Source organism: Arachis hypogaea, chromosome 11 (assembly GCF_003086295.3).
Source record: "Arachis hypogaea cultivar Tifrunner chromosome 11, arahy.Tifrunner.gnm2.J5K5, whole genome shotgun sequence".
NCBI classification, from domain to species: Eukaryota; Viridiplantae; Streptophyta; class Magnoliopsida; order Fabales; family Fabaceae; genus Arachis; species Arachis hypogaea.
The window spans coordinates 13,928,281-13,956,019 of NC_092046.1; the positions used below are offsets into that span (position 1 = coordinate 13,928,281).

Sequence of the window (27,739 nt, forward strand, 5' to 3'; positions counted from 1 at the left end):
GCCATTGGAATTACAGTATCGTGACATGGTTGAGAGAGAGAGAGAGATGTTTCACCTTTTAAACTTGAATAATGCTCCTGCATGGTTGGACCTCCCCATACCAAAATGTTAATAATCAGAGAAATTTCTTTCTCTCTTCATCATTCTTCAAATAATGCATTGGTTAGTCAAAACAAAATAAAGATCAAAATTTAAAACCCATATGTTTCCCAGTTCAATATAACAACCAAAACCAGCAAAGAAAAATTAATGTGTGACATAACATTAAACAAGAAACACTACACATACAAGTACTATTGCACTATAATATCCATGCATTATAAAATAATATCGTACAGATAAATGAAATGAGATATAGCTTTAGCTAGTTCATAAGTAGGAGGAGAAGAATATAATAATTAATGATGTATTTTTTGAACTAAGCATCCATATAACGCAAAAAAACAAACACCTAATGCCTGCATAATTTTCTCGTGTTCTCTCCAATTTATCTTTCTCTCTACCAACTCTTTCTCTTTGCCCCTACATACTTCACTACCAGCTAGTAGTCCACACCAATGTCATGAATAATAATCCAAACATACACAAAGCCCGTGAAATAGAAGCCAGATCCAGTACATAGCACTCAATCTTCACACCATCTTTCTTTTTCTTTGTTCTTTTCTATTTCCTATTTTTTATTCTTTTCTTTTCAAGATCTTGGATGATGAGGGAAGAATTGCGTACCGCTACTACCAGCCATGTATGTATTAATTGGAGCTGGATTGTACAACGACGAAGGATCAACATCAAGAGCCTCTGCAGACGACACACCCGGGGCGGTTGCGGTTGCGGTGGTGGCAGAATCAGTGCCGGTGATGAGGTTCAAGGGCTGAGCTCCAGCAATAGCGGAAGAAGAACCCTCGCCGCCTCCGCTGCCACCACCGTAGTAGCTAGCATTTTCGCTGTCCGGACCGTAGTCATAGAGAATCCCTTTGAACAAATGGCCTCCGATGTTGACGGCGGTTTGATAAGCGTACTGTTCATTCACATCATCCAAGGGACTAACCCTCACGCACCTGAACTCTGCAGGAGAGTTCACTATTGATGGAAAATTTCCTTGCTCAAGCTCTAACCCTTCATCAAACAAAAACAAAATTCGTTAATCATTTTTTTAATCTTTTCTTAATAACACTCATTATACCAATAATAAGGAGTAGAGTACATAGAATACTCAATGTCTACCAACAAACATGTTCTAGAAAATTTTGTTGAGCAATAATATAAGAGTTAACATATTATGAAAGAAAAAAAAATTGAAAGGTTTTCATTTTTTTTTATTCTAGCGAGGAGATAGAAATAATAATAATAATAATAGTGAAAGGTGAATGATGAAGAGAATGTTTGGGTGTGAGTGTGAGAGTGAGAGAATGTGATAAGAAAGAGGAGGTGGGAGGAAGTTTCACGAAGAACACGCATCCAGACACACACACAGAGAGGAAAAACAGTTTTCTTCCCTGTCAATCCGTTTGGTCAGGGCTACTAAATCACAGTGCTTTTCGGAAAATGTAAAACATAACCGTAAACAATTATTAATAAATAATAATAATAATAAAATTGAAAAAAAAATAGAAGAAGAAAAGCTGATATGATGAATATGGTGTAGATTTTGCTTCACACGCAATCGATACGGTTCCCATGCTTGCAGGTAAACTTCCAAAACTTTCTCATCGATCTTTTCAGAGAATTTCCCTGGGCCAAAGATTCTTTCTTTGCTTTCTTTTCTAGCTTCTCCTTTATTTTGTTTTCACCTTTTAAGTCCCACACAAACACACTACCCCGCTTAGATGCAACAAATACAAAATGAAAGCAAAACCAGTGACCTACATAGATAGATAGATGAATAATGAATGTGGTAGTAGTACCAGTGGAGGGCAAACGAGTAGTGCAAACAAGTGCTGAAGAAGTGGAAGGGTTGTTGCTATTACCGCCATCTCTAGGTCTCTTTGAAGCATCTCTGTTCTGGTGATCCTGAAGCGCCGCTAACTGCTGTTGCCGCTCGCGGCGCTTAGCGGCTGGGACCCACGTGCTCTTCACGTGGGTCTGGCAGTCGTACCCACGACTCTTGCAACAAGTCCTGCACCTCATGTGAGGGCAGTCTTTCTTCGCCTGGTTTCCGCAATCTTGACAGCTTATTCCGGTTGTTCCGCTTCCTGCTCCTCCGGCTTCTCCCACCCCGGCGGACCGCATCGCCATAACCGCCGATCTCGACGGAGACTGCTCATCGGACGCGCCGCTGGGCCCCACGCCAAGGGCAACAGCCGACGAGTAGAGATCTCGGTGGAAGAGAGGGCGGGCTTGATGGTGATGTGCTATCACGTGATGTTGCTGCTGTTGCTGCTGAAGCTGATGCTGGTTCCATAGCTCGAAACCGCGGTATGTTGAAACGTCGTCGTTTTGTTTGTACCAAAATAAGGTCTCTGGAGGAGGAATTTCGGTGTTTTGACTGTGGTGCTGGTGTTGCTGTTCCTGGTCCTGGTGGTTTCCGCTGCTACCTCTTCCTCCTCCTCCTCCTCCTCCTCCACCACCACCGCCTCCTAACGAGAACAACCCCGCCATTTTCGCGGTGCTTCTAAACCTGACCTACGACTCGATTGTGGCCAGAAATCCATATTGAGAAGGAAGCAGCACGCATGAAAGGAAAATTAAAAAAAAAAATCTGTGAAGAGAGGGATAGAAGAATAAGAAATAGAAAAAGAAATTGGAACTGATAGGTACTATGGTTTTTGGTGTTGAGAAAATGGAATTGAGACCACAAGCAAAACAACTAGTAGTAACCAGTTGTAAACTCTTTTTTTCTTCAAAAGTTTTCTTTAAGAAAATAATTATATTACTGTATTCTTTGGGCTTTGTGTGCGTGTGTGTCTCTTCACACAAAAACACACACTAACACAAACACTATCATACAAAATCACTAGCTTAGCTTAGCTATTCTTTCTTTCTCTTTTCTTTTCTTTTTTTTTTCCCTTCTCAAAGAACGTGTTTTCTTTTTTTTTTTTTTTAAGTTGTTTTGCTATTCTTTCTTTGGTTGCTCTCTAGTCTCTGGTTATAGGGTAGCTGTTTTGGTTAGGGAAAGGGTAATTGAAGCTTCGTTGGTTAAGGACAGGCGTTGAACAGTGAATAGGGCAGCGTTAATCGCGCTTTCAATTCTTTTTCCAGTGCGCTCTCTTCTCTCTCTTTCTCCCTCTCCGCCTTCAACGTTGTGTGTGTAACTGTGTGAGGCATATATATTTATGCGTTAATAATAACAAACACAGTAGCGCAGTTTTTTCTTGGTACAGCTTAGCCTTCACACACTGCAAACGCCGCCATGCCCCCTCTCTCTCTTTATCTCTCTGCTAGCCTCTGCTCCTCCCTTGAATTTATTAATTAATAACTCACTCTCTCACACACACAGCACAGAGTTTATGAGAGCTCTTTTCTATGATTCTGACCACTTCCTTCTTTTGTGTCTGTTAGTAGTGCATGTTTAAGTTCGCACAATGACAAAAAACCACCACACCACAACACTGAACAGTAACTAACCCTACTTCTCTTTCTTTCCCTTCGCCCTCGGTTGAATGAATTACTCCCTACCATCCAAATGATCTTCTACTAGTTGATAAACAGCCAAATTTTTTTCTCAGTTTAATGAGCATAATAATAACTAATGCTGAGTTAGTTAACGTTAATATAATAATATAAAAAGTATTTCATGGTTCACTCTAGAATTCTGAGAATAATGTTTTTATGTAAAAACTCACGTCTAACTATTTTTATATAAAATTAATAATTAAATAATAATTTAGTTAAATTTATTAAATTATTTAATAATTTATAAATATTAATTTTATATAAAGATAATTATATATAGGATTTTTTTTTAAATAAAATAAAAAAATTTAATATTTTTCCAAATATTATTTTTAAACTTTAATTTCTTAAATACAATTTTTTTAGAGCAATTTGGTCTCATTCCTGCCAACTCCTTTCAACTTTTTTGAATCCCAAGTTTTTAATTTATTTTCATCATTTCTAAATAATATATAGATTTACAGTAGATAGGAGTATACAAAAATATACCGACAATAAGTATGACTATTTTAAAGAATTTTTTAATTATAAATTAAAAAAAATAAGCCATATTTAATAATGACAACTATTATCATCGTCTCCAGAAATATATAGGTACAGCGAAATAAATCATATTTAACAAATATTTTTTTAATTATAAGTCGTATTTTATTTTAAAAAAATTATTTATATTTTTTAAAAAAAATTTCAAAATAAAATGCGACTTATAAAATTTAAGATATCAAATTTAAAATTAGAATTTAAGATAAAAAATTAATTTAAAAAATGACTCATATTCGTTTTAAAAAAATTGAATTCTAATTAAATTTATCGTAATATATGAAAAAAATTGATTGAGACTGTTTTAATCTATTCATTAGATTTTAACAAATATTTTTACAAGTTTACTTTTGATGTAAAGTGTTTTACACAGTCGTGTAATCACATTTAATTTTTTGGATGACTATTTACGTAATTAATGTAAAAGATAGTTATTTTTACTAATGTAGTATTACGTAATGAATGTATGTATAAAATTATTTTATACTAACAATACATCAAAATTAAATTTATATTTTTATATGTGAAATTTATTATTAAATTATTAACTATATAATTCAAAGTTTACTTTGTTTGTACATTTTTAATGTATTTTTTTTTTACAAACAACCAATCATAAAATATTAGTTCTCTAATTGTTAACAAATTATAACTCAAATGACATAATTTTTTATTCTCACTTAAAAATCTCAAATTTGAGTTTTACTTTAACTTTAGAAAAAAATATTAATTCTCAAATTCATTACCTGAATAATATAATAATGTAAAGGTTTTAATCTAATTAAATAAATTTTATCTTAACTTACAAAGATATTAAAAAAATAATTAATTGACATACCCGTAAAAATGAAATGTAATTTTATATTCTTATATAAAATATTATTTTTTATTATAAAAATATTATTTACAAATTATAATTAATCATTAAAATTAATTATTATGTATATAAATATATATAATTTAATTTATTTTTAATATATTTTTTATTTTAGTAATTAATTTTATTATACCCATAGCATTGTATCTTTTAATATTTCATTTTTATCACTTAATTTTAAATGAAATGTATTTGGTCAAAATTATACATGGTTTGAATGAAAGGGTATGTCGTTGCAGTGGATAGAAACGGATGTAATTAAAGTTAATCTGATCTGAACCATTGATTGAACTTAACCCATGCTGGTCTAAGGGTGCTGATTCATACAACGTGTCAAACAAACAGCTTTCTGCGTCCTTCGTCCTTTACACCGGAAAACACGCTACTTTTCGTGACACACTACCACTTTTGTGCTCATTAATTTATGTTTTCTGCTAACATTAAAATTCCTCTGTCTCCCTTCAATCTTTCTCAACATTTACATCACCTAATTGCTTAAACAGTATTATTTGCCAAACATTATGGTTATAGCTAGTCCCTAAAATGAATTGGAACCGCGATTCCCTTTATTTGACTATATAAAATTGGGTTAACTCAATAATATATACATATTCTTAATTGGGCTAATATTTTTCAATATTGAAGTGGGATGGGTGTTTTTTCATATTATGGGAGTTATTTGGTGAATGAAGGGAATATGAGAATCGTTAAAAAGAAAAATTAAATTGTTACTAATGTTTTGTTTTATTTTTTTTTTAAAATGAATAAAAGGAATTGGTATTATCCAATTTTTTTCATTTTTAAAAATTTAAAATTATTTAAATATAATTTATTACTTATGATTTAGATAAATTAAATATTTGTTAATTTAAACAAACATCAAAACGTGATTATCGAATATTTTTTTGTAAATTAAGAAAAAGAAATCAAGACCAATGAATGTTGGCTAATTTTTTTTATATTGTATTATTAAGCATGTATTACGCATATATTATGTAATTTTAGTATAATATTTTGATACGGATCGGAGAAATCTGTAAACTCCGCTAAAATCGGTAAATAATTAGTTAATAATTCGAATTTTAATTAGAAAAGTTAAAAATGCAAAACTAATATCAAAATAGGATAGAGCTCGTCGAAACGAGAATTTTAATACCAATTTCGAAAATTTGGCCCAAAATTAGATCAGAAAGACCGAACCGGTTGAATCGGGGTCCATCAGACCCTTAGGTCCAACCGGACCCATACTTAAAAAGGGGACAGAAGCTCTTCTTCTCCATTCTGCATCCAACACGCCAAACAGGTTGGGGGAGGAAGAGAGCTCCCTAACCCTCACTCAAACTTTAACTCTCAATAACTTTTGATCCGGAGCTCTGATTGACGAACCGTTTGCGACTACACGTTCACCGCGATGAGCTCTACGAAACCCATGGAACAATTTGGTAGGTAACTCATTATTTCCTTCTCATCCAGCTTCCCCTAATTTTGGAAATTCATGAACGATTAAGTTAAAAATTGTTCAATTCTTGTGTTCTAGGTTCAAGTTAGCTTTCGGAATTTATGGGTTCAAGCTATTGAGCATATGGGTATGATAAGGATACCCTAACCCTAGCTTAATCTTGTATTTATTATGGAAAACCTGAAATTGGAATATGTATATGTATTAGGTGTAGATTAAGTGGGTATATATGCATTGGAATTTAATTGAGAATATCTGGAGGCTTGTTAGTGATCAAAGCTTAGTTTGTGGCTGTTTTACTTGAGCTTGGAGGGGCTGTAATTTTGTGTTGAGAGGCTGCCTTGGGTGAATTAAGTGATCGACCAAGGTATGGTTTAAGTTTTGCACGTTTAATATTTACGGTGTTGTGAAAACTTAGGTTAGAGGAACCATAGGATAAGTTGAATTGTTTGATGTATTTAATGATTAGCCTTGTAATGTTGTTGGAATAGATTTGTTGGTGGATATATATTAGAATTATGAGGTGTGAAAGTTATTAATGGTGTGCTCTTATATTTATTTATGATGGATTAGGATTGGTGTTTGTTAATGAGGATGTAGAGTTGTGTTGTGGTGGTATTGCATATGCTGTAACTAATTATGTAATGATCGGAATTGCATGAGACCAAGTTTGGGCTAAACTTGGGAATATAAGGAATTAAACTGAAAAATTTGGGATCTTTTTGTTAAATATAAAATTTATGGCAAATTTTTAAAGTTAGGTTGTTAAATCTGTTCTGTAGCAGTAAAGGTCAAACATGGCAGCAACTTGTTTGTCTTGCTGCGACTTTTACGAGTTGAGTTTTGGAGCGAAACCAATTTTTTTATAAAATTTGAATAACTTGCTTTATTTGTCTAAAACTTCAGAATTTTAAGAGTTGAGGATTGGGAGTTGTGAATTTTTGAATATTGGTGGTCAAAGCTGAAAAGAAACAGATTTCAGCAAGCTATGCAACCAAGACACACTTGTTTCTCGATGAGCTAAGAGTTTCCAAACCAAAATTTAGCTTAATTGGAGTTTTGTAACAAAAGTTATTCAAATTGAAAGGTACTAAGCTTGTTGGTTTCTAAAATAGATTTTGACTCATTTTTACTTAACTTCCAAGTAATGTAACTTCTTCATTAAAAATGGTATTAACTCAGAACCAATTGAGAAAGAAACCTGGATGAGTAAAGTTTAACTACATTAACTTTTTAAAGTCATTGGATTTAACTTGGAGTTTATATTGAATTTTGAATATCACATGCTGCTGCTGTTTTTCTGGTTTTATGCACTGCAGAGCAGTCACGGTTTTTCCTTTATTCCTGAGGCTAGAGAAATCAGAAAATTATGATCTTTGGTTTGTTAGAAAGATTATTTCAAGATGAACGCCTGGACATAAAGTTTGCACAATTCCAAGTTTATTTGTTATATTAAAAAAAAAAGAAAATAGAGTGTCAAAGATGTCTTAGTGATAGTCATGGGTTCAAGAAGTTAAAGTTTAATCTTCGTGTGATGTGATTGATTTAATGTTAGAGTTGGGTTAATTTTAAGATTATTCGATATTAAAGAGGTTGAGAAGAGTTTGATAAATGGTTTGGTCGGGACCTGAAAAGGGTAAACGTGATGAATTATAAGAGAATGATGTGAAAGCTAAATGAATACATGTTGTTATGGCTATAAAGAACGAATGTAAGGAAATAATGATGATAAATGATGAGATTTGGGAATGACTGTGTGTGGCCAAAATGGTCGATATGGCAAGTTGAGGACGGAAGTTCCCTCTCTTGTCGTGATGCAGATGTGGGGAAGGTGGAAAGGCACTCTCCTTCGTATTGTTTTCCCCCACATTCTTCTCTGGTTGCAAGGTAGAAAGGCACACTCCTTCGATGTGGAAAGGCACTCTCCTTCGTATATCCTCCAGGAGAAGGTGGAAAGGCACACTCCTTCGATGTGGAAAGGCACTCTCTTTCGTTTATGATCCTCTTGGAGATGTGCAACCTAGAGACCAATGTCTGGGTTAGCTACCAGATGTGTCAGGTTCTGGCAAAATAACCGACATGTGAGCTCACGGCCAGTAGGATAGACATTCATCATATGCATATATGTGCTTTGTTTGCTATGCCTTAATTGGGAATGCCTAATTGATATATATCACCTGCTACTTGTATATTTGCTACTTGTATTATCTGTTCATTACTTGTGCTTGAACTTGTTTGGTTGTTTGTTCCTGTTGCATTATAGATGATGGAGGGATGGAGGAAATGGAGAAATAGTTTGGTGATAGGTATGGATTGAAATTGAGTAAGTTAGGTAGATTTAGAATACCTACCCCTGTTTATGGTTTTTGTTTAGTAATTAGGTTGGATAATTGTATAACGAAGTTCTAGGATTGCCTATGGCATTCTCAGGACCTTATTTTTTTAAACGCGTGGCACTTTTACCACGCTCAGAACCTCCGGTTCTCATTCCATCTTGTATTGTTATTTTTCAGATGCAGGTTGATAGGCTCCTCGCTAGGCGTCTGGATCCTAGAAAGCGAAGTAGTCCTTAGGTGTATTTTGGCTTCTGGCTGTATATATGTATATATGTGTTTAGCTTAGTCTCCAAGTAACTTATGTATGCTGCTCCTCTTAGAGGTTGAGGGAGAGATAGGAGTTATTTTGATATTATAGTGTATTTTGGGATATTTTGAGAATACTTATGTATGTTTATATGTATATATATACCCTCTGGCCAGCCTTAGCTTCGCAGGCTGAGTCAGGGGCTAGTTATGCTGCTTCCTTGGTTGTCCTTTATTCTTTTGCTTATCTTTATCATGTTCCTATTAGGTTTCTTAGCACGCAAGTATTCCTTTCCTGAGCGTTGCGCTTTTTATTTTGTAATTTTGTTTTACCCATTTTTCAAGGCTCCTAGTTAAATATCTTTTTCTTTATTATTATTATTATATATATATATATATATTACTATTCTTAGAGGTCGTAATACCTTACTATCTCAGTCTTATGACTTAAAGCATAATACTAAGTATGGTAGGGAGTTATATTATGGTATCAGAGCAGCTCGTTCCTATAGAGCCTGAGGACGAACTGATTATGCTTCTGTGCATTCTCTGTGTATGTGTCTATGTGCTGTTAGGAAATCTAACTGATATATGTGGCACAAACGTCCATGAGTATGCATTTGGAACTTAAAGCACTATACTTGCGATATTGAGACTGATCAACTTGATATCACTTGGTTGGTGTGTATAGAGACCAGATGTCGACTCGCGGATGCGGACGCGGGCGAGGTAGAGGCAGACTAGGCAATGCTATGTCTGAAGCGACTGGGAATATTCCTAATCCTGTAGACTTCATGGCTAATCTAGGGAATATGGCCGCGGCGATGCAAGCGATAGCCGAAGCCCTGGGAAACCAAATAAATAATGGTAACAATGGCAACAATGGCGATAATGGTCCTATGACGCTTTCCTTCTTCCTGAAGGTTCATCCTCTGACCTTCAGAGGAACCTCAAACCCTACTGATGCGGATAACTGGGTACAAGCCATTGAGCGAGCATTACAGGCTCAGCAGGTTTCTGACAAACAATGGGTTGAGTTTGGGACCTACCAGCTGCAAGGTGAAGCTCAGCATTGGTGGCAGGGCGTGAGGCGTATTCTGCAGCCTGATGGGGTTGTGATCTCTTGGGAGTTGTTCCGAGAAGAATTCTATAAGAAATACTTTCCCAGTTTAGCCAAAAATGCTAACGAACTTGAACTGCTTCAGCTAAAACAAGGTCAGATGACCATCACTGAGTACACTAGCAGGTTTGAGGAACTGTGCCATTTCTCACGGATTTGTCAGGGAGCTCCTGAGGACTTTGCTGAGTGGAAATGCATTAAGTATGAAGGAGGCCTTCGGAGTGACATTCAGAGCTTTGTAGCACGTATGGAGATCTGGGTGTTTTCTGAACTTGTGAACAAGAGCCGGATACCTGAAGAATGTGTGAGGAACGCAGCTGTGGCAAAAAATGATAACTGGAGTCCCACTGAAGAGATCACCATCAGAATTTGGCACCAAGGAATCAAGAATTCAAGAGGACTGAGAACTAGCAACCCAATAGGCAGCATAAAAACAAGCAAGGTTTGTGTTACCGGTGCGGATCACCCAGGCATCTAGTTAAGGACTGTCCTAATCCACGTGGTGGAAACTCATGATGCAGATAGATCACAATCACCAGGTTAAGGTAAATGCAATGATTGGATTTGAGAAGCAATGAATTATTCTAGGATACCATTATTATTCATAGTCTAAGGTAGAGAAGAAAGACCTAAGTTAAAACTTAGAACCAAACTAAATCGTTCCGAATAGGGTATTGTCGTCAAAGCCTGCAGAGTTTAGTGAAGTTTTTAGTTGGCGTTGGATGAATAATCAAGACTCTTAAAGATAAGTGAATCAGGGGAATGGAACAATAGTCTATTCACGTAAGAGGGCCCAAGATGATGGTGGGTCATAAGAAGGAAAAGGTAAATTGAAACTGATACCTGAAATTTTATTTGCATATAGGAAGTGAGACATCACACTAATCCATACTATCAAATATTTTTGGTCCGGTTTTCTTTCTTGAGATGCATCTAAATTCTTCTTCTTGTGCATTCTATTATTTTGATACAACTCTGATTGACCGTATATAAAACTCTTTCTATTTTCTCACGAACATTGTTCACACTATTCATTCGTCTTTCAAGCTTAATATTTCTTTGAAAATCAACTCGAGCCTATATTAGTATTGCGTATGAATCCTAGCTGTAACCAGAGAGACGTTGATTTCTTAGAGCAAGACCTTTGAACGCAAAATGAACCCGTGACATTACTAGGGAATTTAGAGCCTTAATCCTCACCGATCGTATCGCTCGTGACTAAATAGATGCAATGAGGTACACCGTGGGAATGAATTACCAGGATCCGATGAAAGCCTTTGAGCCATAGAAAGAAGATTGAACTTCATGCCAATACTCGTATCACTTGAGCCTAACGAACCGTTTAGGGAATGACTATGATGTACTATTGAAAAACTTAAGATGCATGTGGATGCAACGTCGTGAGGTTGTGATAGACGCCCTAAGCAAGAAGTTTCTAAAAGATTCTTGGACGTTAATTCCAAAAGAGAAAATGTTAGATGAGTTAAATTTCTAAGTTGGAAGAATGAGAGTGTTAGAAGTGTTGGCCTAAATCCATTGCTAGGTTACAACATGGAATCGATGAGGTACGGGACGCGTAACTAGATAATAAAGAGCCGTCAAAGATGTCGAAGACTGGTAAACAAAAGGAAATTAAGAAGAGATTTATATGTCCAATGCCGGAATAGAGATCATGGAGTCAAGAACTTAGGGAGCGCAATAATGGTGATAAGGAGATACTAAGAGTATTGAGGCATGTTGAATCAGGAAGATACCAAGAGAAAGTTATGTGTTGAGATTGAAGTTGAGATGAGAAACTATTTTCCGGAACTTACGAGACAGGATTTTCAAACTTACCCTGAAACTGCTAAGACGTACCATGAATCAAAGAAGATATTTTTGGGTAGCCAGAAATAAAGAATAAAGCATAAATCGGAATGCTGCAACCATTGGAGGTCCTACACTGGGAGTAAGGAAGAGTAATTACCGATTTTGACATAGATCGTCGAGGACTAGGATAGAAGATGGAGCTTCACAGAGCACTAAATGCCCCCTGTATTACTAGAGCATCGAATACCTTAGTTCCTGAATTTGATAGCCGAGACAACAAAGAAAAAGTTACGCAAATCTGAGTTAGAATTCTTACTATGAAAGCCGACAAAGAGTTAGGCAGATTTGAGAAGAAGACTTTTCAAGCTGGAAGGAAAAGGACACATATCTCTGAAGATTACTTCAACGACTAGAATTGAATGAACAATCAAGAACAAGAAAGTTAAAACCCGCTAAGTTAGCCTATTTCAACTTTTGGAGAGTATTAATGGTCAGAGGCGTGCCAAATAGATTTCTGCCGTAACTTTCGAACCTATTCGACATATTCCATATTTCGTAACTTCTGAAACACTCTTCTAAAACAAATTCATGTCTTACAACCTAAGCCAGTTAAATGAAAGAAGATGGACATTTCGAGTAACGAGGATAGCTTCAAGAAACTCTAACTATACCGAAGGACTACCCACATCTCTTTTCAGATAACTGAATCTGAATTTTGAGGGCAAAATTCCTAATTAGGTGGGTAGGATGTAAACTCCGCTAAAATTGGTAAATAATTAGTCAATAATTCGAATTTTAATTAGGAAAGTTAAAAATGCAAAACTAATATCAAAATAGGATAGAGCTCGTCGAAACGAGAATTTTGATACCAATTTCGAAAATTTGGCCCAAAATTAGACCGGAAAGACCGAACCGGTTGAACCAGGGTCCAAATCGGACCCGTGGGTCCAACCAGACCCATACTTCAAAAGGGGACAGAAGCTCTTCTTCCCCATTCTGCATCCAACACACCAAACAGGTTAGGGGAGGAAGAGAGCTCCCTAACCCTCACTCAAACTTTAACTCTCAATAACTTTTGATCCGGAGCTCCGATTGACGAACCGTTTACGACTACACGTTCACGGCGACGAGCTATACGAAACCCATGGAACAATTTGGTAGGTAACTCATTATTTCCTTCTCAGCCAGCTTCCCCTAATTTCGGAAATTCATGAACGATTAAGTTAAAAATTGTTCAATTCTTGTGTTCTAGGTTCAAGTTAGCTTTCGGGATTTATGGGTTCAAGCTATTGAGCATATGGGTATGGTAAGGATACCCTAACCCTAACTTAATCTTGTATTTATTATGGAAAAACTGAAATTGGAATATGTATATGTATTAGGTGTAGATTAAGTGGGTATATATGCATTGGAATTTAATTGAGAATATTTGGAGGCTTGTTAGTGATCAAAGCTTAGTTTGTGGCTGTTTTACTTGAGCTTGGAGGGGCTGTAATTTTGTGTTGAGAGGCTGCCTTGGGTGAATTAAGTGATCGACTAAGGTATGGTTTAAGTTTCGCACGTTTAATATTTACGGTGTTGTGAAAACTTAGGTTAGAGGAACCATAGGATAAGTTGAATTGTTTGTTGTATTTAATGATTAGCCTTGTAATGTTGTTGGAATAGATTTGTTGGTGGATATATATTGGAATTATGAGGTGTGAAAGTTATTAATGGTGTGCTCTTATATTTATTTATGATGGATTAGGATTGTGTTTGTTAATGAGGATGTAGAGTTGTGTTGTGGTGGTATTGCATATGCTGTAACTAATTATGTAATGATCAGAATTGCATGAGACCAAGTTTGGGCTAAACTTGGAAATATAAGGAATTAAACTGAAAAATTTGGGACCTTTTTGTTAAATATACAATTTATGGCAAATTTTTAAAGTTAGGTTGTTAAATCTGTCCTGTAGCAGTAAAGGTCAAACAGGGCAGCAACTTGTTTGTCTTGCTGCGACTTCTACGAGTTTAGTTTTGGAGCGAAACCAATTTTTTTTATAAAATTTTATTAACTTGCTTTATTTTTCTAAAACTTCAGAATTTTAAGAGTTGACGATTGGGAGTTGTGAATTTTTTAATATTGGTGGTCAAAGCTGAAAAGAAACAGATTTCAGCAAGCTATGCACCAACTTCCAATGCTTGTAACTCTTAGAATTGAATAGCAATTGGATTGCAACTAAGACACACTTGTTTCTGGATGAGCTAGGAGTTCCCAAACCAAAATTTAGATTAATTGGATTTTTGTAATAAAAGTTATTCAAATTGAAAGGTACTAAGCTTGTTGGTTTCTAAAACAGATTTTGACTCATTTTTACTTAACTTCCAGGTAATGTAACTTCTTCATTAAAAATGGTATTAACTCAGAACCAATTAAGAAAGAAACCTGGATGAGTAAAGTTTAACTACATTAACTTTTTAAAGTCATTTGATTTAACTTGGATTTTATATTGAATTTTGAATATCACATGCTACTGCTGTTTTTCTGATTTTATGCACTACAGAGTAGTCACGGTTTTTCCTTTATTCCTGAGGCTAAAGAAATCAGAAAATTATGATCTTTAGTTTGTTAGAAAGCTTATTTCAAGATGAACGCCTGGACATAAAGTTTTCGCAATTCCGAGTTTATTTGTTATATTAAAAACAGAAAATAAAATAGAGTGTCGAGGATGTCTTAGTGATAGTCATGGGTTCGAGAAGTTAAAGTTTAATTTTCGTGTGATGTGATTGATTTAATGTTAGAGTTGGGTTGATTTTAATATTATTCGATATTAAAGAGGTTGAGAAGAGTTTGATAAATGGTTTGGTCGGGACCTGAAAAGGGTAAACGTGATGAATTATAAGAGAATGATGTGAAAACTAAATGAATACATGTTATTATGGCTATAAAGAACGAATTTAAGGAAATAATGATGATAAATGATGAGATTTGGGAATGACTGTGTGTGGCCAAAATGGTCGATATGGCAAGTTGAGGACGGAAGTTCCCTCTCTTGTCGTGATGCAGATGTGGGGAAGGTGGAAAGGCACTCTCCTTCGTATTGTTTTCTCCCACATTCTTCTCTGTTGCAAGGTGAAAAGGCACACTCCTTCGATGTGGAAAGGCACTCTCCTTTGTTTATGATCCTCTTGGAGATGTGCAACCTAGAGACCAATGTCTGGGTTAGCTACCAGATGTGTCAGGTTCTGGCAAAATAACTGACATGTGAGCTCACGGCCAGTAGGATAGACATTCATCATATGCATATATGTGCTTTGTTTGCTATGCCTTAATTGGGAATGCCTAATTGATATATATCACCTGCTACTTGTATATTTGCTACTTGTATTATCTGTTCATTACTTGTGCTTGAACTTGTTTGGTTGTTTGTTCCTGTTGCATTATGGATGATGGAGGGATGGAGAAAATGGAGAAATGGTTTGGTGATAGGTGTGGATTGAAATTGAGTAAGTTAGGTAGATTTAGAATACCTACCCCTGTTTATGGTTTTTGTTTAGTAATTAGGTTGGATAATTGTATAACGAAGTTCTAGGATTGCCTATGGCATTCTCAGGACCTTATTTTTTTATACGCGTGGCACTTTTACCATGCTGAGAACCTCCGATTCTCATTCCATATTGTAGTGTTATTTTTCAGATGCAAGTCGAGAGGCTCCTCGCTAAGCGTCTGGATCCTGGAAAGCGAAGTAGTCCTTGGGTGTATTTTGGCTTCTGGCTGTATATATGTATATATGTGTTTAGCTTACTCTCCAAGTAACTTATGTATGCTGCTCCTCTTAGAGGTTGAGGGAGAGATAGGAGTTATTTTGATATTATAGTGTATTTTGGGATATTTTGAGAACACTTATGTATGTTTATATGTATATATATACCCTCCGGCCAGCCTTAGCTTCGCAGGCTGAGTCATGGGCTAGTTATGCTGCTTCTTTGGTTGTCCTTTATTCTTTTGCTTATCTTTATCATGTTCCTATTAGGTTTCTTAGCACGCAAGTATTCCTTTCCTGAGCGTTGTGCTTTTTATTTTGCAATTTTGTTTTATCCGTTTTTCAAGGCTCATAGTTAAATATCTTTTTTTTATTATTATATATATATTACTATTCTTAGAGGTCGTAATACCTTACTATCTCAGTCTTATGACTTAAGCATAATACTAAGTATGGTAGGGTGTTACAAAATCAGGGCAAATGACTAAAATAAATCAATGGAGAGGCAAAATTATTGGATTACAACTTTTAGATATTGCATATGCCAATGCAATTTTTATGAATCTATAGAAACCACGACGGAGTCTCATGATTTTCAAATGAACGTAAACCATTACAGGGACCTCGCAGTTTACGTTGATATTGCAAATGGCCAGAAACCGCTATAGATTTAGTAGTTTCTAGCTATTTGCAATATCAACTTAAAGTGTGAGACCCGTATAACGATTTATGTTCATTTGAAAACTATGGGATCTCTGTTGCGATTTCTATAGATTAATAAAAATTGCATTTGCGTATGTAATATCCCATTGATATATTTTGGTCATTTACCTGAAAAAATATTATTGCAAAAAATTATCACTAACGATTTTAAGTATGAACAAAATCATCAGAAATCAAAACTAATGATTTAAAAAAAACAAATTTCATTAGCTAAAAATCAGCGCAACTATTTTATGAGGGAATCTTTGCCAAAAATGACCAGTATTACCAATTTCATTGTTGCAATATTTAAAAAAAAAAACATAAAACAGCTAATCCACTTTTTCTTAGTAACATTGTTTTGTCGATTTTTAACAAATTGATGGTGGTTCGATATCTAATAGTTTGGGAGCGAAATCTACTCCTCTTTTACAGGTACCAGTTTTCTATAAGTGCATAAGAATGCCTTCGATTAGACAAATTTAAAAAAAAGTTAATTAAAACTTATAAAAGAATAAAAGGAGTAAAATAAAGTATTCGAAAAGGTAACTAACCGAAATCGAAAGAAATTGCATTAAACTTTAAAGAAAGGAATAAAAAATGCCTCCGACAGGGTCAAAGGACTTTGGACATGAAAATTAGAAGTACTGAAATATAAATTGCGTTCGAAAGGTAAACATTGCTTGAAACATAAATTTGCTTGAAAGAATAAAGTTTACATGAAATTTAAAAAGAAAGTAAAGACATGTGGAAGGAACCGTATAGATAATTGACTCGAGGCAGACTCAGAAAGTCCTTGTGATGTGAGTGTGCGTGAGTAATTTCTGAAGTAAAGTTCCAACCCTTATTTCCTAAAGCTTTCTAATATTTATAGCCTATTTCTATAACCGATCATTAATAGCATAATGATATCCCGTACACACACTCTCAAATAACCGTTCCCGCTCTCTTGCTAATAAACGTTACTCTTCAATTCATCACATGGTGATAACCTTTAACTTCTCGCCACAATATAACTGTCCGATTTTTCTTTCGAGCACCTATTCGATTTCTCAACTGCTTTCTCATTCGATTTACAAAAAATGACCAAATCGAATACCTGCAGAATAACTCCTAATAAATGCCTGCACACATGTCATTTTGACCTTTATTCTCACCTCGACCTCCTTTCGAAGCTTTGAATCAGCATATCCTAGTCGAAAACATTTGTCGACTAACAAATTGCCCCCTAGGATTAATGTGTTCCCCTTCGAAATCATTCCTTGGGAGTTGGGACACTTAATCCTAATTCAAACATCAATCTCTTGAATCAATAATAATTACCATTTAACTTCCCCGTTATTACTGACCCGTTCGACATGTTTCCCGTGACTTGCACTTTCTCTCTCCACCACTTCGCCTTCTTTGCAAAGTTACCTCTTTTCTCTTTGAATTCCTTCTACAATAACGGCTACAGTAACACCCCATTAAATTCGACACTTTTGCCTTTATTAGATTTTTCTCGAATCCTTGCTTTCTAAATTTCCCTTACATCAATCTCTCTTACATAACCCTTATCCTTCACACTTCCTTCTTCTTTGCTCTACAATGGCCACTTCTTCATCTCATGCTGTTGCCCAAGACAAGGGTAAAGGCCCCATGATGGCACCACTAGCTCCAATGGCCCTCCATGTGTTGAATCAAGTCAATGATGAAGTCATTGACGACCCATGAAGAACTGAAGATTGATGGTTTAGAAGTTATAGTAAACTCTTGTTGCAAGTATAGTTACTAAACCAAGCAATCAACCTTTCTTACAAACGTTTTGGTTGTCACAAGTAACAAACCCCTAAATAAATTGATAACCGAGTATTTAAATCTCGGGTCGTCTTCTCAAGGAACTGCAGGGAAGTATGTTCTTATTATTAGTTATGAAGATTGTAAATTGGGGTTTTGAAGGTAGGGAGCAAGTAATTTAAATTGTAATTAAAATAAGTAAAAGACTGTAAAATAAATAAATGACTGTAAAACACACTTTTGGCAAGGTATGAGAAATTGGAAGTTCTATCCTAGTTATCCTTATCAATGATGATGAAAATTGAATCTTAATTCTACTTAGTTAACCTTTGCTAGAGCAAGGGAAGGTCAAGTGACTAATTAGTTAGATCCTCAAATCCTAGTTAATCCCTAAGGAAAGATTGGGATTATTGAAGTTCAATTCAATTAGCAAAGATAACGATTATCAATCATGTTGAGTTTGATAACTCCTGAGTTACTGATTTCTTAACCAAGACCAAAAGGAGAAAAATAAATCTACTGGAATAAAAATGTCTTCAGATTGGGAATAACAATAACATAAATAAAAGAGAGCAATTGTAAACTGAAATACCTCAAATAACATTAATTCAAAAGAGTAATCTGTAACATAGAAGAATTCATAAATAAAATTGAGAAAATAATAAAAAAGAATATTAAACCTGGTAAAAAGAGATAATCTTGAAAGCGAATAAAATCCTAATCCTAAAGAGAGAGGAGAGAATCTCCCTCTCAAAACTAAATCTAAATCATGAAAACTAACTAATTGGAGACTCTCCTCCGAATGGATGCATTCCCCCACTTCATAACCTCTGATCTGTGCCTTCTGGACTTGGATTTGGGCCAAAAAAGGGCTTCAAAAATTGCTGGGGGGGGGGGCATTTTCTATAATTTTTGGTGCGTGGCCTCTGTCACGCGTCCGCGTGGGTCACGCAGTCGCGTCGTCTGGAGTTTTCCTTGCCACGCGGTCGCTTCAGTCATGCGTCCGCGTCATATGCGTTTCACTTAAGGTGCGCGGTCGCGTCAATCATGCAGTCGCATCACTGCCATTTCGCGTTGGCATGCGGCCGCGTCGTCCATGCGATCGCGTTGCTGCCAATTTCTTCAAAAACTCCGTTTCATGCTTTCCTTCCAATTTTGTATGTTTCCTTTCCATCCTTTAAGTCATTCCTGCCTTAGAAGATCTGAAATTACTTAACACACGAATCACGGCATCGAATGGAAATAAAGGGTAATCAAAATAATTATTTTTAAGCATAGGAAACATGTTTTTCACATACATCACATAATAAGGAAGGGAAAGTAAAACCATGCAATTAATATGAATAAGTGGGTGAAGGATTGAATAAATCACTCAATTTGAGCACAAAATATATCATAAAATATGGGTTTATCAACCTCCCCACACTTAAACAATAGCATGTCCTCATGCTAAATCCAAGATAAAGAGTAAGGTAAGGTTGAAGTGGTGGAATCTCATGCAATGCAATCTATTCTAAATGCAACTACGTAAATGCATCATGCAATTCTAATTATTTTTATTCACTTGTATATAAAGCTTACATGTAGTTGAATTAATTCACATTTCTTAAGGAATCATATATATAGCCAAACCTTAGATAATGATAAAGCACTTTTACAATTGAGATGGGAAAGAAAAATATTTTATAAACTTGCAAGACAATTAATAATTCAAGCAGAGATATATGTTAATGAGCTATTGAACCCTCACTGGATTTTGTGTTTACTCTCTAGTCACTCAGTGTTTATTGGGTTAATCACTCTATTCTTCTTTTTATCCTTACTTTCTATAACTTTGTTCTTCATCTAACCAATCAACAATTATAGAATATAGGCATACAAAAGTCATGAGGTCTTTAATTAAGGTTGTAATGGGGTCAAGGTAAAGGTAAGGGTATATGTATAAGGCTAAGTGAGCTAATTGAGTGAATCCTTAATTAGTCTAAGATCTCACCTAACATACATATTTTGTAAAGCAAAGCTTCTTTACCTATTTTCCATATTTTTTCCACTTGTTTATGTTACATGCTCATATTTTAATTTTGTCCCATGTCCATTGCTTTATTTTGTATTTGGGGAATTCTTTTGTATCCCCTTTATTTAAATACTGAAAAATAAATATTTTTTTCTCATTTTTTTTATGCACACGGTGATTAAATTATTTTGATTCCACATGAGCATGCTTCCCAAAATTTTTATTTTGAATTATTTTATTCTTTTCAACTTTCTACCCTTTGTTTTTATCATCCATGTTCCCAATAGGTTTCCCACACTTAAACAATTACACAATTTCTATCTTAAGCTAACCAAGGATTCAACTTGGGATTTTTATTTTGTTTTTCTGCTTAAGGCTAATAATGTGGTTTGTAGAATAAGAGGGGATTTAAAGGCTCAAGGGAGCTAACAATGGTGATGTAAAAGGTAGGCTAATTTGGGATAAGTGAGCTAAAATCAAACAATGGCCTCAATCACTCTCTTGGTATGTATTTCTATTCTATAATCGGACATATAGATTAAAACAAAGTAAAGAACATCAGAATAAAAAGAAGGGCGGAACACACAGAAATAAAAATTATGGTTTGAATGTAACCATATAATTAAGCTCAAAACTCACAGGCTGTGTGTTCTCTAACTCAAAAATCATATATCAGTTATGTATGTCATGCAAGTAAAATTAAGAGTTCCCATTATTCTCAATGTAAATCTTAAGGTGGCTTTAAAGTTCTAGTGTTTCTCCTTGATGAAATGTTGTTAACTAACTAACATGGAATGCTATATATACAAGGTGTGTGGATTGCTTCTATTATGTTCAAGTCTCTAGTTTACTTCCTTTTATATTTTCAATTTAAACTAAGCTATCTTATGCTAAAAAGGGTAACTATACTAATTAATCCACAATTTCTATAACTAATAAGTTAGAATTGCAACTAAACTAAATGGCTAAAATATGAACTAAAAGTGCAACATGCAGAAATAGAGTAAAAATACATGAAAATAGTAATGTATAAGTACTGAGAAAATAAAAATAAAAATAAAGAGAAAAAATACAGGGAAAGAACAAAATAAAATAAAAAGGGTCTGTAGTGGTTCACCAAAAAATACGCCAGAGATGGCGACCTTCCCGCACTTAAAATGAAGCATCGGCCCTAATGCTCACTCAAGCAGGGTGTGAAGGGGTGTCATCACTGGAAGGACGGGTAGCTGGGGTCTCTGTGGTGGTGGTCTGAGGATCTGCTTGCTGCAGAGGAGGTGCTGACTGAATAGGAACCTCTGGGACTGCAGCCTGGATCTGATGCGGGGACTCCTGCTGTGGAGCAGCCTGCTCTGTGCCTGCCTGCGCAGCCTCACTCTGTGGATGGGTCTCTGTCTCGTGATCATCCGCCTCCTCCTCAGATGGCTCTGATGGTGTGTCAGGCTCAGAGGGGATATCGCCAGATCGTATCATCAGCTTCAGGTGCTCATAGCGTCGCTTGCTGCGACGCTCAGCTCTCTCATATCGGCGCCGGTTGCGGCGCTCCATCTGGTCTAGCTGTCAAAACAGGCGGTGCACTAGGTGATAAACCGGCTCTGAGGCAGGTGGAGGTACAGTGGTGGTAGCAGGGGTAGCTGGGGTAGCTGTAGAGGAAGAGGGGCTGACAGATGGTGTGGCTGTCTCAGCAGTAGTAGTGAGGAATGGAGGTCTGTAGCCCAAAGCCAGAAAGTTCCTGCTGTGAGGGATAATCTTCTTGCATTCTGCAGCAGGTGGCGTCTCATCAGCATCCTCCCAAGGCACGTCAGCTCGACGGCCTAGCTGTGTAATCAGATAAGGAAAGGGGAGAGTGCCTCGGACGTGGACCCTGGCCATATAGTACCGAATGAAGCGTGGCAGGTACAGGTCCTTACCCTCCAGCACACACCATAAGAGGGTGATCATAGCGGCAGGTATCTCAGTCTCATGGGTACTCGGCATAACAAAGTTGCTAAGTATCTGATGCCATAGCCGAGCCTCATCATTTAAGTAAATCCGCTTGATTCCCTTTGGCATGGTGGTGTTCTGACCCATGATCCATGGAACGGTCGGGTCAAAGGTTATCCTGGCCTTGACTGCATCCCAATCAAACTTCATGAAGTGCATATCCTCCTCAGCTTTTTGATAACCATCCAGCTGATCGGATTTAGGCAGAAGCTTCAGAACATCCTCTATGGCCTCTTCAGTGACCAGTATATGCTTCCCTCTTAGGTTCACTATATCTAGGGAAGTTTTGAACTAATTGCAGTAGAATTCCCTTACTAAAGATGCATTAACCTCAGTCAGGTTTCTTTCCAAGAAGAACCAGCCTCTTTGTTTGATCTGATCAGAGGTGTATTACTGGAGTTCTTCTGGGATTTTCAAAGTCCTCTCTAGGTACAGGTTCCTGAAGGTTGCAAACACCAGATACTTCAGCTCGCAGTATTGGTTTGCAAATCTAATGGGATCAGTAGCAGGGAGTAGCTGGTCAGCCTTCTCCTGCGGGGTAAAGTGTTTCTCCCGCCAGGAGTCATCGTGCATGATGTCTAGTATGGACATAGAGGATTCTCCTCTTTTTCTTTTGCCAGTTGTTGCCTTTCCTTTTCCCTTTCTCTGGGTGTCAGACATCCTGAAAAATAGAAAACCAGGATATAATAAAAATAGGAAAGCAGGTAGGCAATTAATCAAAAGAAGCATATAATGGCAAAGGAGCAATATAATAATGAAAAGGAGTTAAGTAAATGTGCATTAAGGATTGTATAGGAGTTAAAAGTCCGAGAATAAAAATTCACAATCCAAAATGTAAAAGGATTCCTGTTAAGTAGGAAAAACGTCTGTCATGGCTTGGTTAGAATGTTAGAGAGAATAGTGAAAAACCAGAAGAGATGTTTTGAAAGGTAAGTGGGTTAGGAATGAAAAAGAGGTTAGGAAGTTAAAATTAGTGAATTAGTAAAAAGTGGGTTAGAGTAAGTGGCATGATGAGCATTTTTTAAATAACGAGAATTCACAAATTAAAGCAACAGATAACTCAAATTCAAACAAGGAAGTTAAGGATGAATCAAATGAAAATAGCAAAAAGTGGAATTGAATCATCCAAGATGCAATTTATAAACCAGGAAATTAAAAAGAATAAGAAAGCTTGCCCTGTCATTCATGAATTGGTTTGGTAAAAGCTGAGTAAAGCAGAGTGCAAGTTTGCCAAAACCAAAACAGGAATGAAAATCAAAACAATTTACAGAAATTTGGGCAGCATCCCAGCTAAAATTGGATGTTTCCGGAAAATAAATAGCAATCAGAATAGCTCATATGAATTATAATATAGCTGCAATTACATAAAGGGAATATGAACATAGAAAAGTAGTGTAAAAAGCAGCATGAAACAAGAAATTACAGCATATGAACAATACTAACATCACAGCAACAGCAGAATTGCAAAAATTAAAAAACAAGAAACATGAACAGCGCAATTAAACAGGCCTAAATCCACTAACTACATCCTAGGCTACCTAACAACCTAGAATCCACTACAACATGCATAACTAACAAGCCTAAATATGAACATAAACAGAAAAATAGGAAATTAACGATGAATGGAAAGAAGGGTGGCATTCAGCGGAACCTGGAAGGCGTAGGAAAGAAAGTGGGGCAGAGAGGTGGCCGGGGGATGGTGGTGGTGGCGGCCGACGCGGTGGTTGACAGCGGCACGGCAGCGGTGGTGGCTGTTCGGAGGCAGGGGGTTTCGGGAAGGGTAATGGGGTTAGGAGGGGAAAGGGGAAGGAAGGGAAGGGGGTGTGGGTGGTGGTGGGTGGTGCGGCTGGGATGGAGCGGCGGCGGTGGGTGTGGTGGTCGTGGAGGGGGGCAGTGGTGGTGAAGGGAAGAAGAGGAAAGAAGAAGAAGAAAGAGAGGGGAGGAGGAAGGAGGGTGGCGTGGCAGTGGGTTCTGGGTGGTTGACGGGGTTGGCGGTGGTCGGTGGTGGTTGGCTGGGGAGAAGAGAGGAAGGAGAAGGGGCTGGGGGGCACGAATGGGTAGGGTTCGCGTGACAGGGGGTTATCGAATTTGAATCCACGCGATCGCGTGGGGCACGCGGTCGCGTGGCTGGGGTGAAATGAGGGTCGACGCGATCGCGTGGGTGGCGCGATCGCATGGAATGGGTAAAAGAGGGAATGACGCGGTCGCATGAGGCATGCGATCGCGTCGCTGGGAATTGTGCTAAACGCACGATTCCAGCGTCGTTTCAGTGCAACTCTCTGTCTCCTTTGGGGTGTTGTGCAATCCAGGCGACGCGATCGCGTGGGCCATTTTGTGCGAAACGCACAATGGCCGCACGATTCCAACCTAACTCTCTGGACGTTGGGGATTTACACCGATCTCCAGATCACGCGGCCGCGTGAATGACGCGGATGCGTGGGGAGTGTTTTTCGCAAGTGACGCAATCGCATGAGTGATGCGGTCGCGTTGCGCACCTTCTTATTTTTTTTGTTTATATGCAGGTATGCAATTATGCAGTATGCAATGCGAATGAATAATATTCAGGTTCAATTGAAAAGGAAAACAAAAATAAATAACACGAAATAAAACTGAAAAAGAAACGACCATACTATGGTGGGTTGTCTCCCACCTAGCACTTTTAGTTAAAGTCCTTAAGTTGGACATTGGATGAGCTTCTTGTTATGGCGGCTTGTGCTTAAATTCGTCCAGAAATCTCCACCAATGCTTGGAATGCCAACAGCCTCCGGGGTCCCAAACTAGGCATGTAAAGCTTCTGAGCAGCTTCAAACATATTCTCAGGCTCCCGGGGTGACGAATGTCAGAATAGATTCCAGAATCCCAAACTTTGCTTTTAGATCCGCCTTTGTCTTGACCTATATTTTTCCATCCGGGCGGTTTAGAAAGTAGATTTTCACCATGGTGACCAAACGTTTTCGAGATCCATTCGATTGATCATGATGCCAATCCGTGCACTTCGAATTGAAGCGTGGAACCTTATTGAACCTTGTGCACCAGCTCTGAGTGCGAGCCATTTCCCTCTTACTCTTAAAGCCGCAAAGAGCTCTAAGCTGGCCATCTGTTTCAAGCAAACCATATTCAAGTGGAAAAATAAAGCTAAGGGTTAAGGATCGTACCCACTTGAAGCTTGTATTGGGTAGTAATGGCCTTGGGATAGGTGTTTCTAGTGGTTCTGTAAGTTCTACTCCCTTGTGCTCTTCTGTGAATTTCTTCACTTCCTTGCAGACTTCTTCAATTGTATCGATGTCCTGATCAAAGCCTTCTATGTCGTCCTCGTCACTTAAGTCATAAACGGGAGGTTGAGAGAAATCTACCTCCGCATCGTCTTTGTATTCACTTGGGGAAGACTCTTCGATCTCAGAGAATTCACTTGCGGATGCAAGTTCATTACTAGGAGAACTTGACTCGTGACTATCATCATCAAGGAAACTTGCTTCTTGGAGTATTCCGTCTAGTTCCTCATAAAAGACTTGCCTTGGGGCTTGTGTACTATCCTCCTTAGTATCAATTGTAATGTCCTTGACAGAATTCTCCACAACTCTGGATTCCCATGGAGGCTCAGCATCTCCTAGGTCTTCAACCAACTCTTCTTCTTGTATAATGACAGCTTTCTCTAGTTGTTCCAGTACGAAGTCATGCTCTGTTCTGTCCACTGGAATTTCTAGTATCTCCTTCATGCTACGCTCATCATTAGATTGTCCACACGGAGTTGTGGGAGGTCCTTGAATGTTCGAACGTCTAGAAGTTAATTGACTTATTGCTTGCTCCAGTTGATAAAGGGTTGTTTGAAGTTGATCTACTGTTTCCTTGAGGCGAACCTCTGATTCTCGGGGTGATGGATTTGGACGTGGTACATTGGGAAGTGGTGGTGTTTGGGAGTAATTGGATTGGAATCGGGGTAAATGAAGATCATATGGTGGCGAATGGTGAAAAGGAGCTTGTGAGTGTGGTGGTGCGAAGTTATGTTGAGAGGACGGCCTATAAGCGCAAGGTGGGGCTTGTTGGTAACCACAAGGTTGTCCACCATGTCTATTTGCTTGGTATGCATTTTAGAATAGTCTTTGTCCATGATATCTTGGAGGGTGTTGTTGCCTAAAGGGTTGATCAGATCCTCTTGGCTCCATCCATCTTTGATTGCTCTGACCTTGATGTATGTTCCTGTTATAACTTTCACTCCTTTCAACAATATTAGAACTAAACTCAAAGCGAGAGGGATGAGGATTCATAGTAGCTAAGGGAAATAAAAAGAGAAAAAATAAAGATAAATAAACAAGTAAAAGAAAAATATTTACAATAACCAATAATAAGGCACACGATTGCAGTTCCCCGGTAACGGCGCCATTTTGAAGAACTGAAGATTGATGGTTTAGAAGTTATAGTAAACTCTCGTTGAAAGTATAGTTACTAAACCAAGCAATCAACCTTTCTTGCAAACGTTTTGGTTGTCACAAGTAACAAACCCCTAAATAAATTGATAACCGAGTATTTAAACCTCGGGTCGTCTTCTCAAGGAACTGCAGGGAAGTATGTTCTTATTATTGGTTATGAAGATTGTAAATTGGGGTTTTGAAGGTAGGGAGCAAGTAATTTAAATTGCAATTAAAATAAGTAAAAGACTGTAAAGTAAATAAATGACTGTAAAACACACTTTTGGCAAGGTATGAGAAATTGGAAGTCCTATCCTAGTTATCCTTATCAATGATGATGAAAATTGAATCTTAATTCCACTTAGTTAACCTTTGCTAGAGCAAGGGAAGGTCAAGTGACTAATTAGTTAGATCCTCAAATCCTAGTTAATCCCTAAGGAAAGATTGGGATTATTGAAGTTCAATTCAATTAGCAAAGATAACGATTATCAATCATGTTGAGTTTGATAACTCCTGAGTTACTGATTTCTTAACCAAGACCAAAAGGGGAAAAATAAATCTACTGGAATAAAAATGTCTTCAGATTGGGAATAACAATAACATAAATAAAAGAGAGCAATTGTAAACTGAAATACCTCAAATAACATTAATTCAAAAGAGTAATCTGTAACATAGAAGAATTCATAAATAAAATTGAGAAAATAATAAAAAGGAATATTGAACCTGGTAAAAAGAGATAATCCTGAAAGCGAATAAAATCCTAATCCTAAAGAGAGAGGAGAGAATATCCCTCTCAAAACTAAATCTAAATCATGAAAACTAACTAATTGGAGACTCACCTCCGAATGGATGCATTCCCCCACTTCATAACCTCTGATCTGTGCCTTCTGGACTTGGATTTGGGCCAAAAAAGGGCTTCAGAAATCATTGGGGGGCATTTTCTATAATTTTTGGTGCGTGGCCTCTGTCACGCGTCCGCGTGGGTCACACAGTCGCGTCGTCTGGAGTTTTCCTTGCCACGCGATCGCTTCAGTCATGCGTCCGCGTCATATGCGTTTCACTTAAGGTGCGCGGTCGCGTCACTGCCATTTCACGCTGGCATGAGATCGCGTTGCTGCC

General features: G+C 37.2%; 1 protein-coding gene and 1 long non-coding RNA gene across 3 annotated transcripts; one reads left to right on the forward strand and one right to left on the reverse strand.

Moving 5' to 3' along the window:
- Positions 1–333: 333 nt before the first annotated feature.
- Positions 334–3,622, reverse strand: LOC112720334 (protein SHI RELATED SEQUENCE 1). Of its 2 annotated transcripts, none has more exons than XM_025771239.3 (2): positions 1,968–3,622; positions 334–1,116 (listed from the first exon to the last, which is right to left on the reverse strand). In XM_025771239.3, exons 1-2 carry the CDS (start codon positions 2,596–2,598, stop codon positions 692–694), a joined length of 1,056 nt encoding a protein of 351 aa, XP_025627024.1. In that variant the 5' UTR covers positions 2,599–3,622; the 3' UTR covers positions 334–691. The 2 variants fall into 2 exon arrangements, with proteins under 2 accessions (XP_025627024.1, XP_025627023.1); XM_025771238.3 differs by having other exon boundaries at positions 1,905–3,621.
- Positions 3,623–6,324: 2,702 nt separating this feature from the next.
- LOC140176494 (uncharacterized) lies at positions 6,325–7,191 on the forward strand. The gene is made up of 3 exons (XR_011868099.1): positions 6,325–6,471; positions 6,567–6,615; positions 6,697–7,191. It is a non-coding gene; the product is annotated as an uncharacterized lncRNA (long non-coding RNA).
- The last annotated feature ends 20,548 nt before the right edge of the window (positions 7,192–27,739 follow it).

Excerpts from the sequence above, each read along its gene's own strand:
- LOC112720334 (XM_025771238.3), bottom strand. The coding sequence starts at position 2,598 with ATGGCGGGGTTGTTCTCGTTAGGAGGCGGTGGTGGTGGAGGAGGAGGA. Across the intron at positions 1,117-1,904 it reads TACTCGTTTGCCCTCCACTG|GGTTAGAGCTTGAGCAAGGA; the intron begins GTACTACTACCA and ends TGTTTGATGAAG.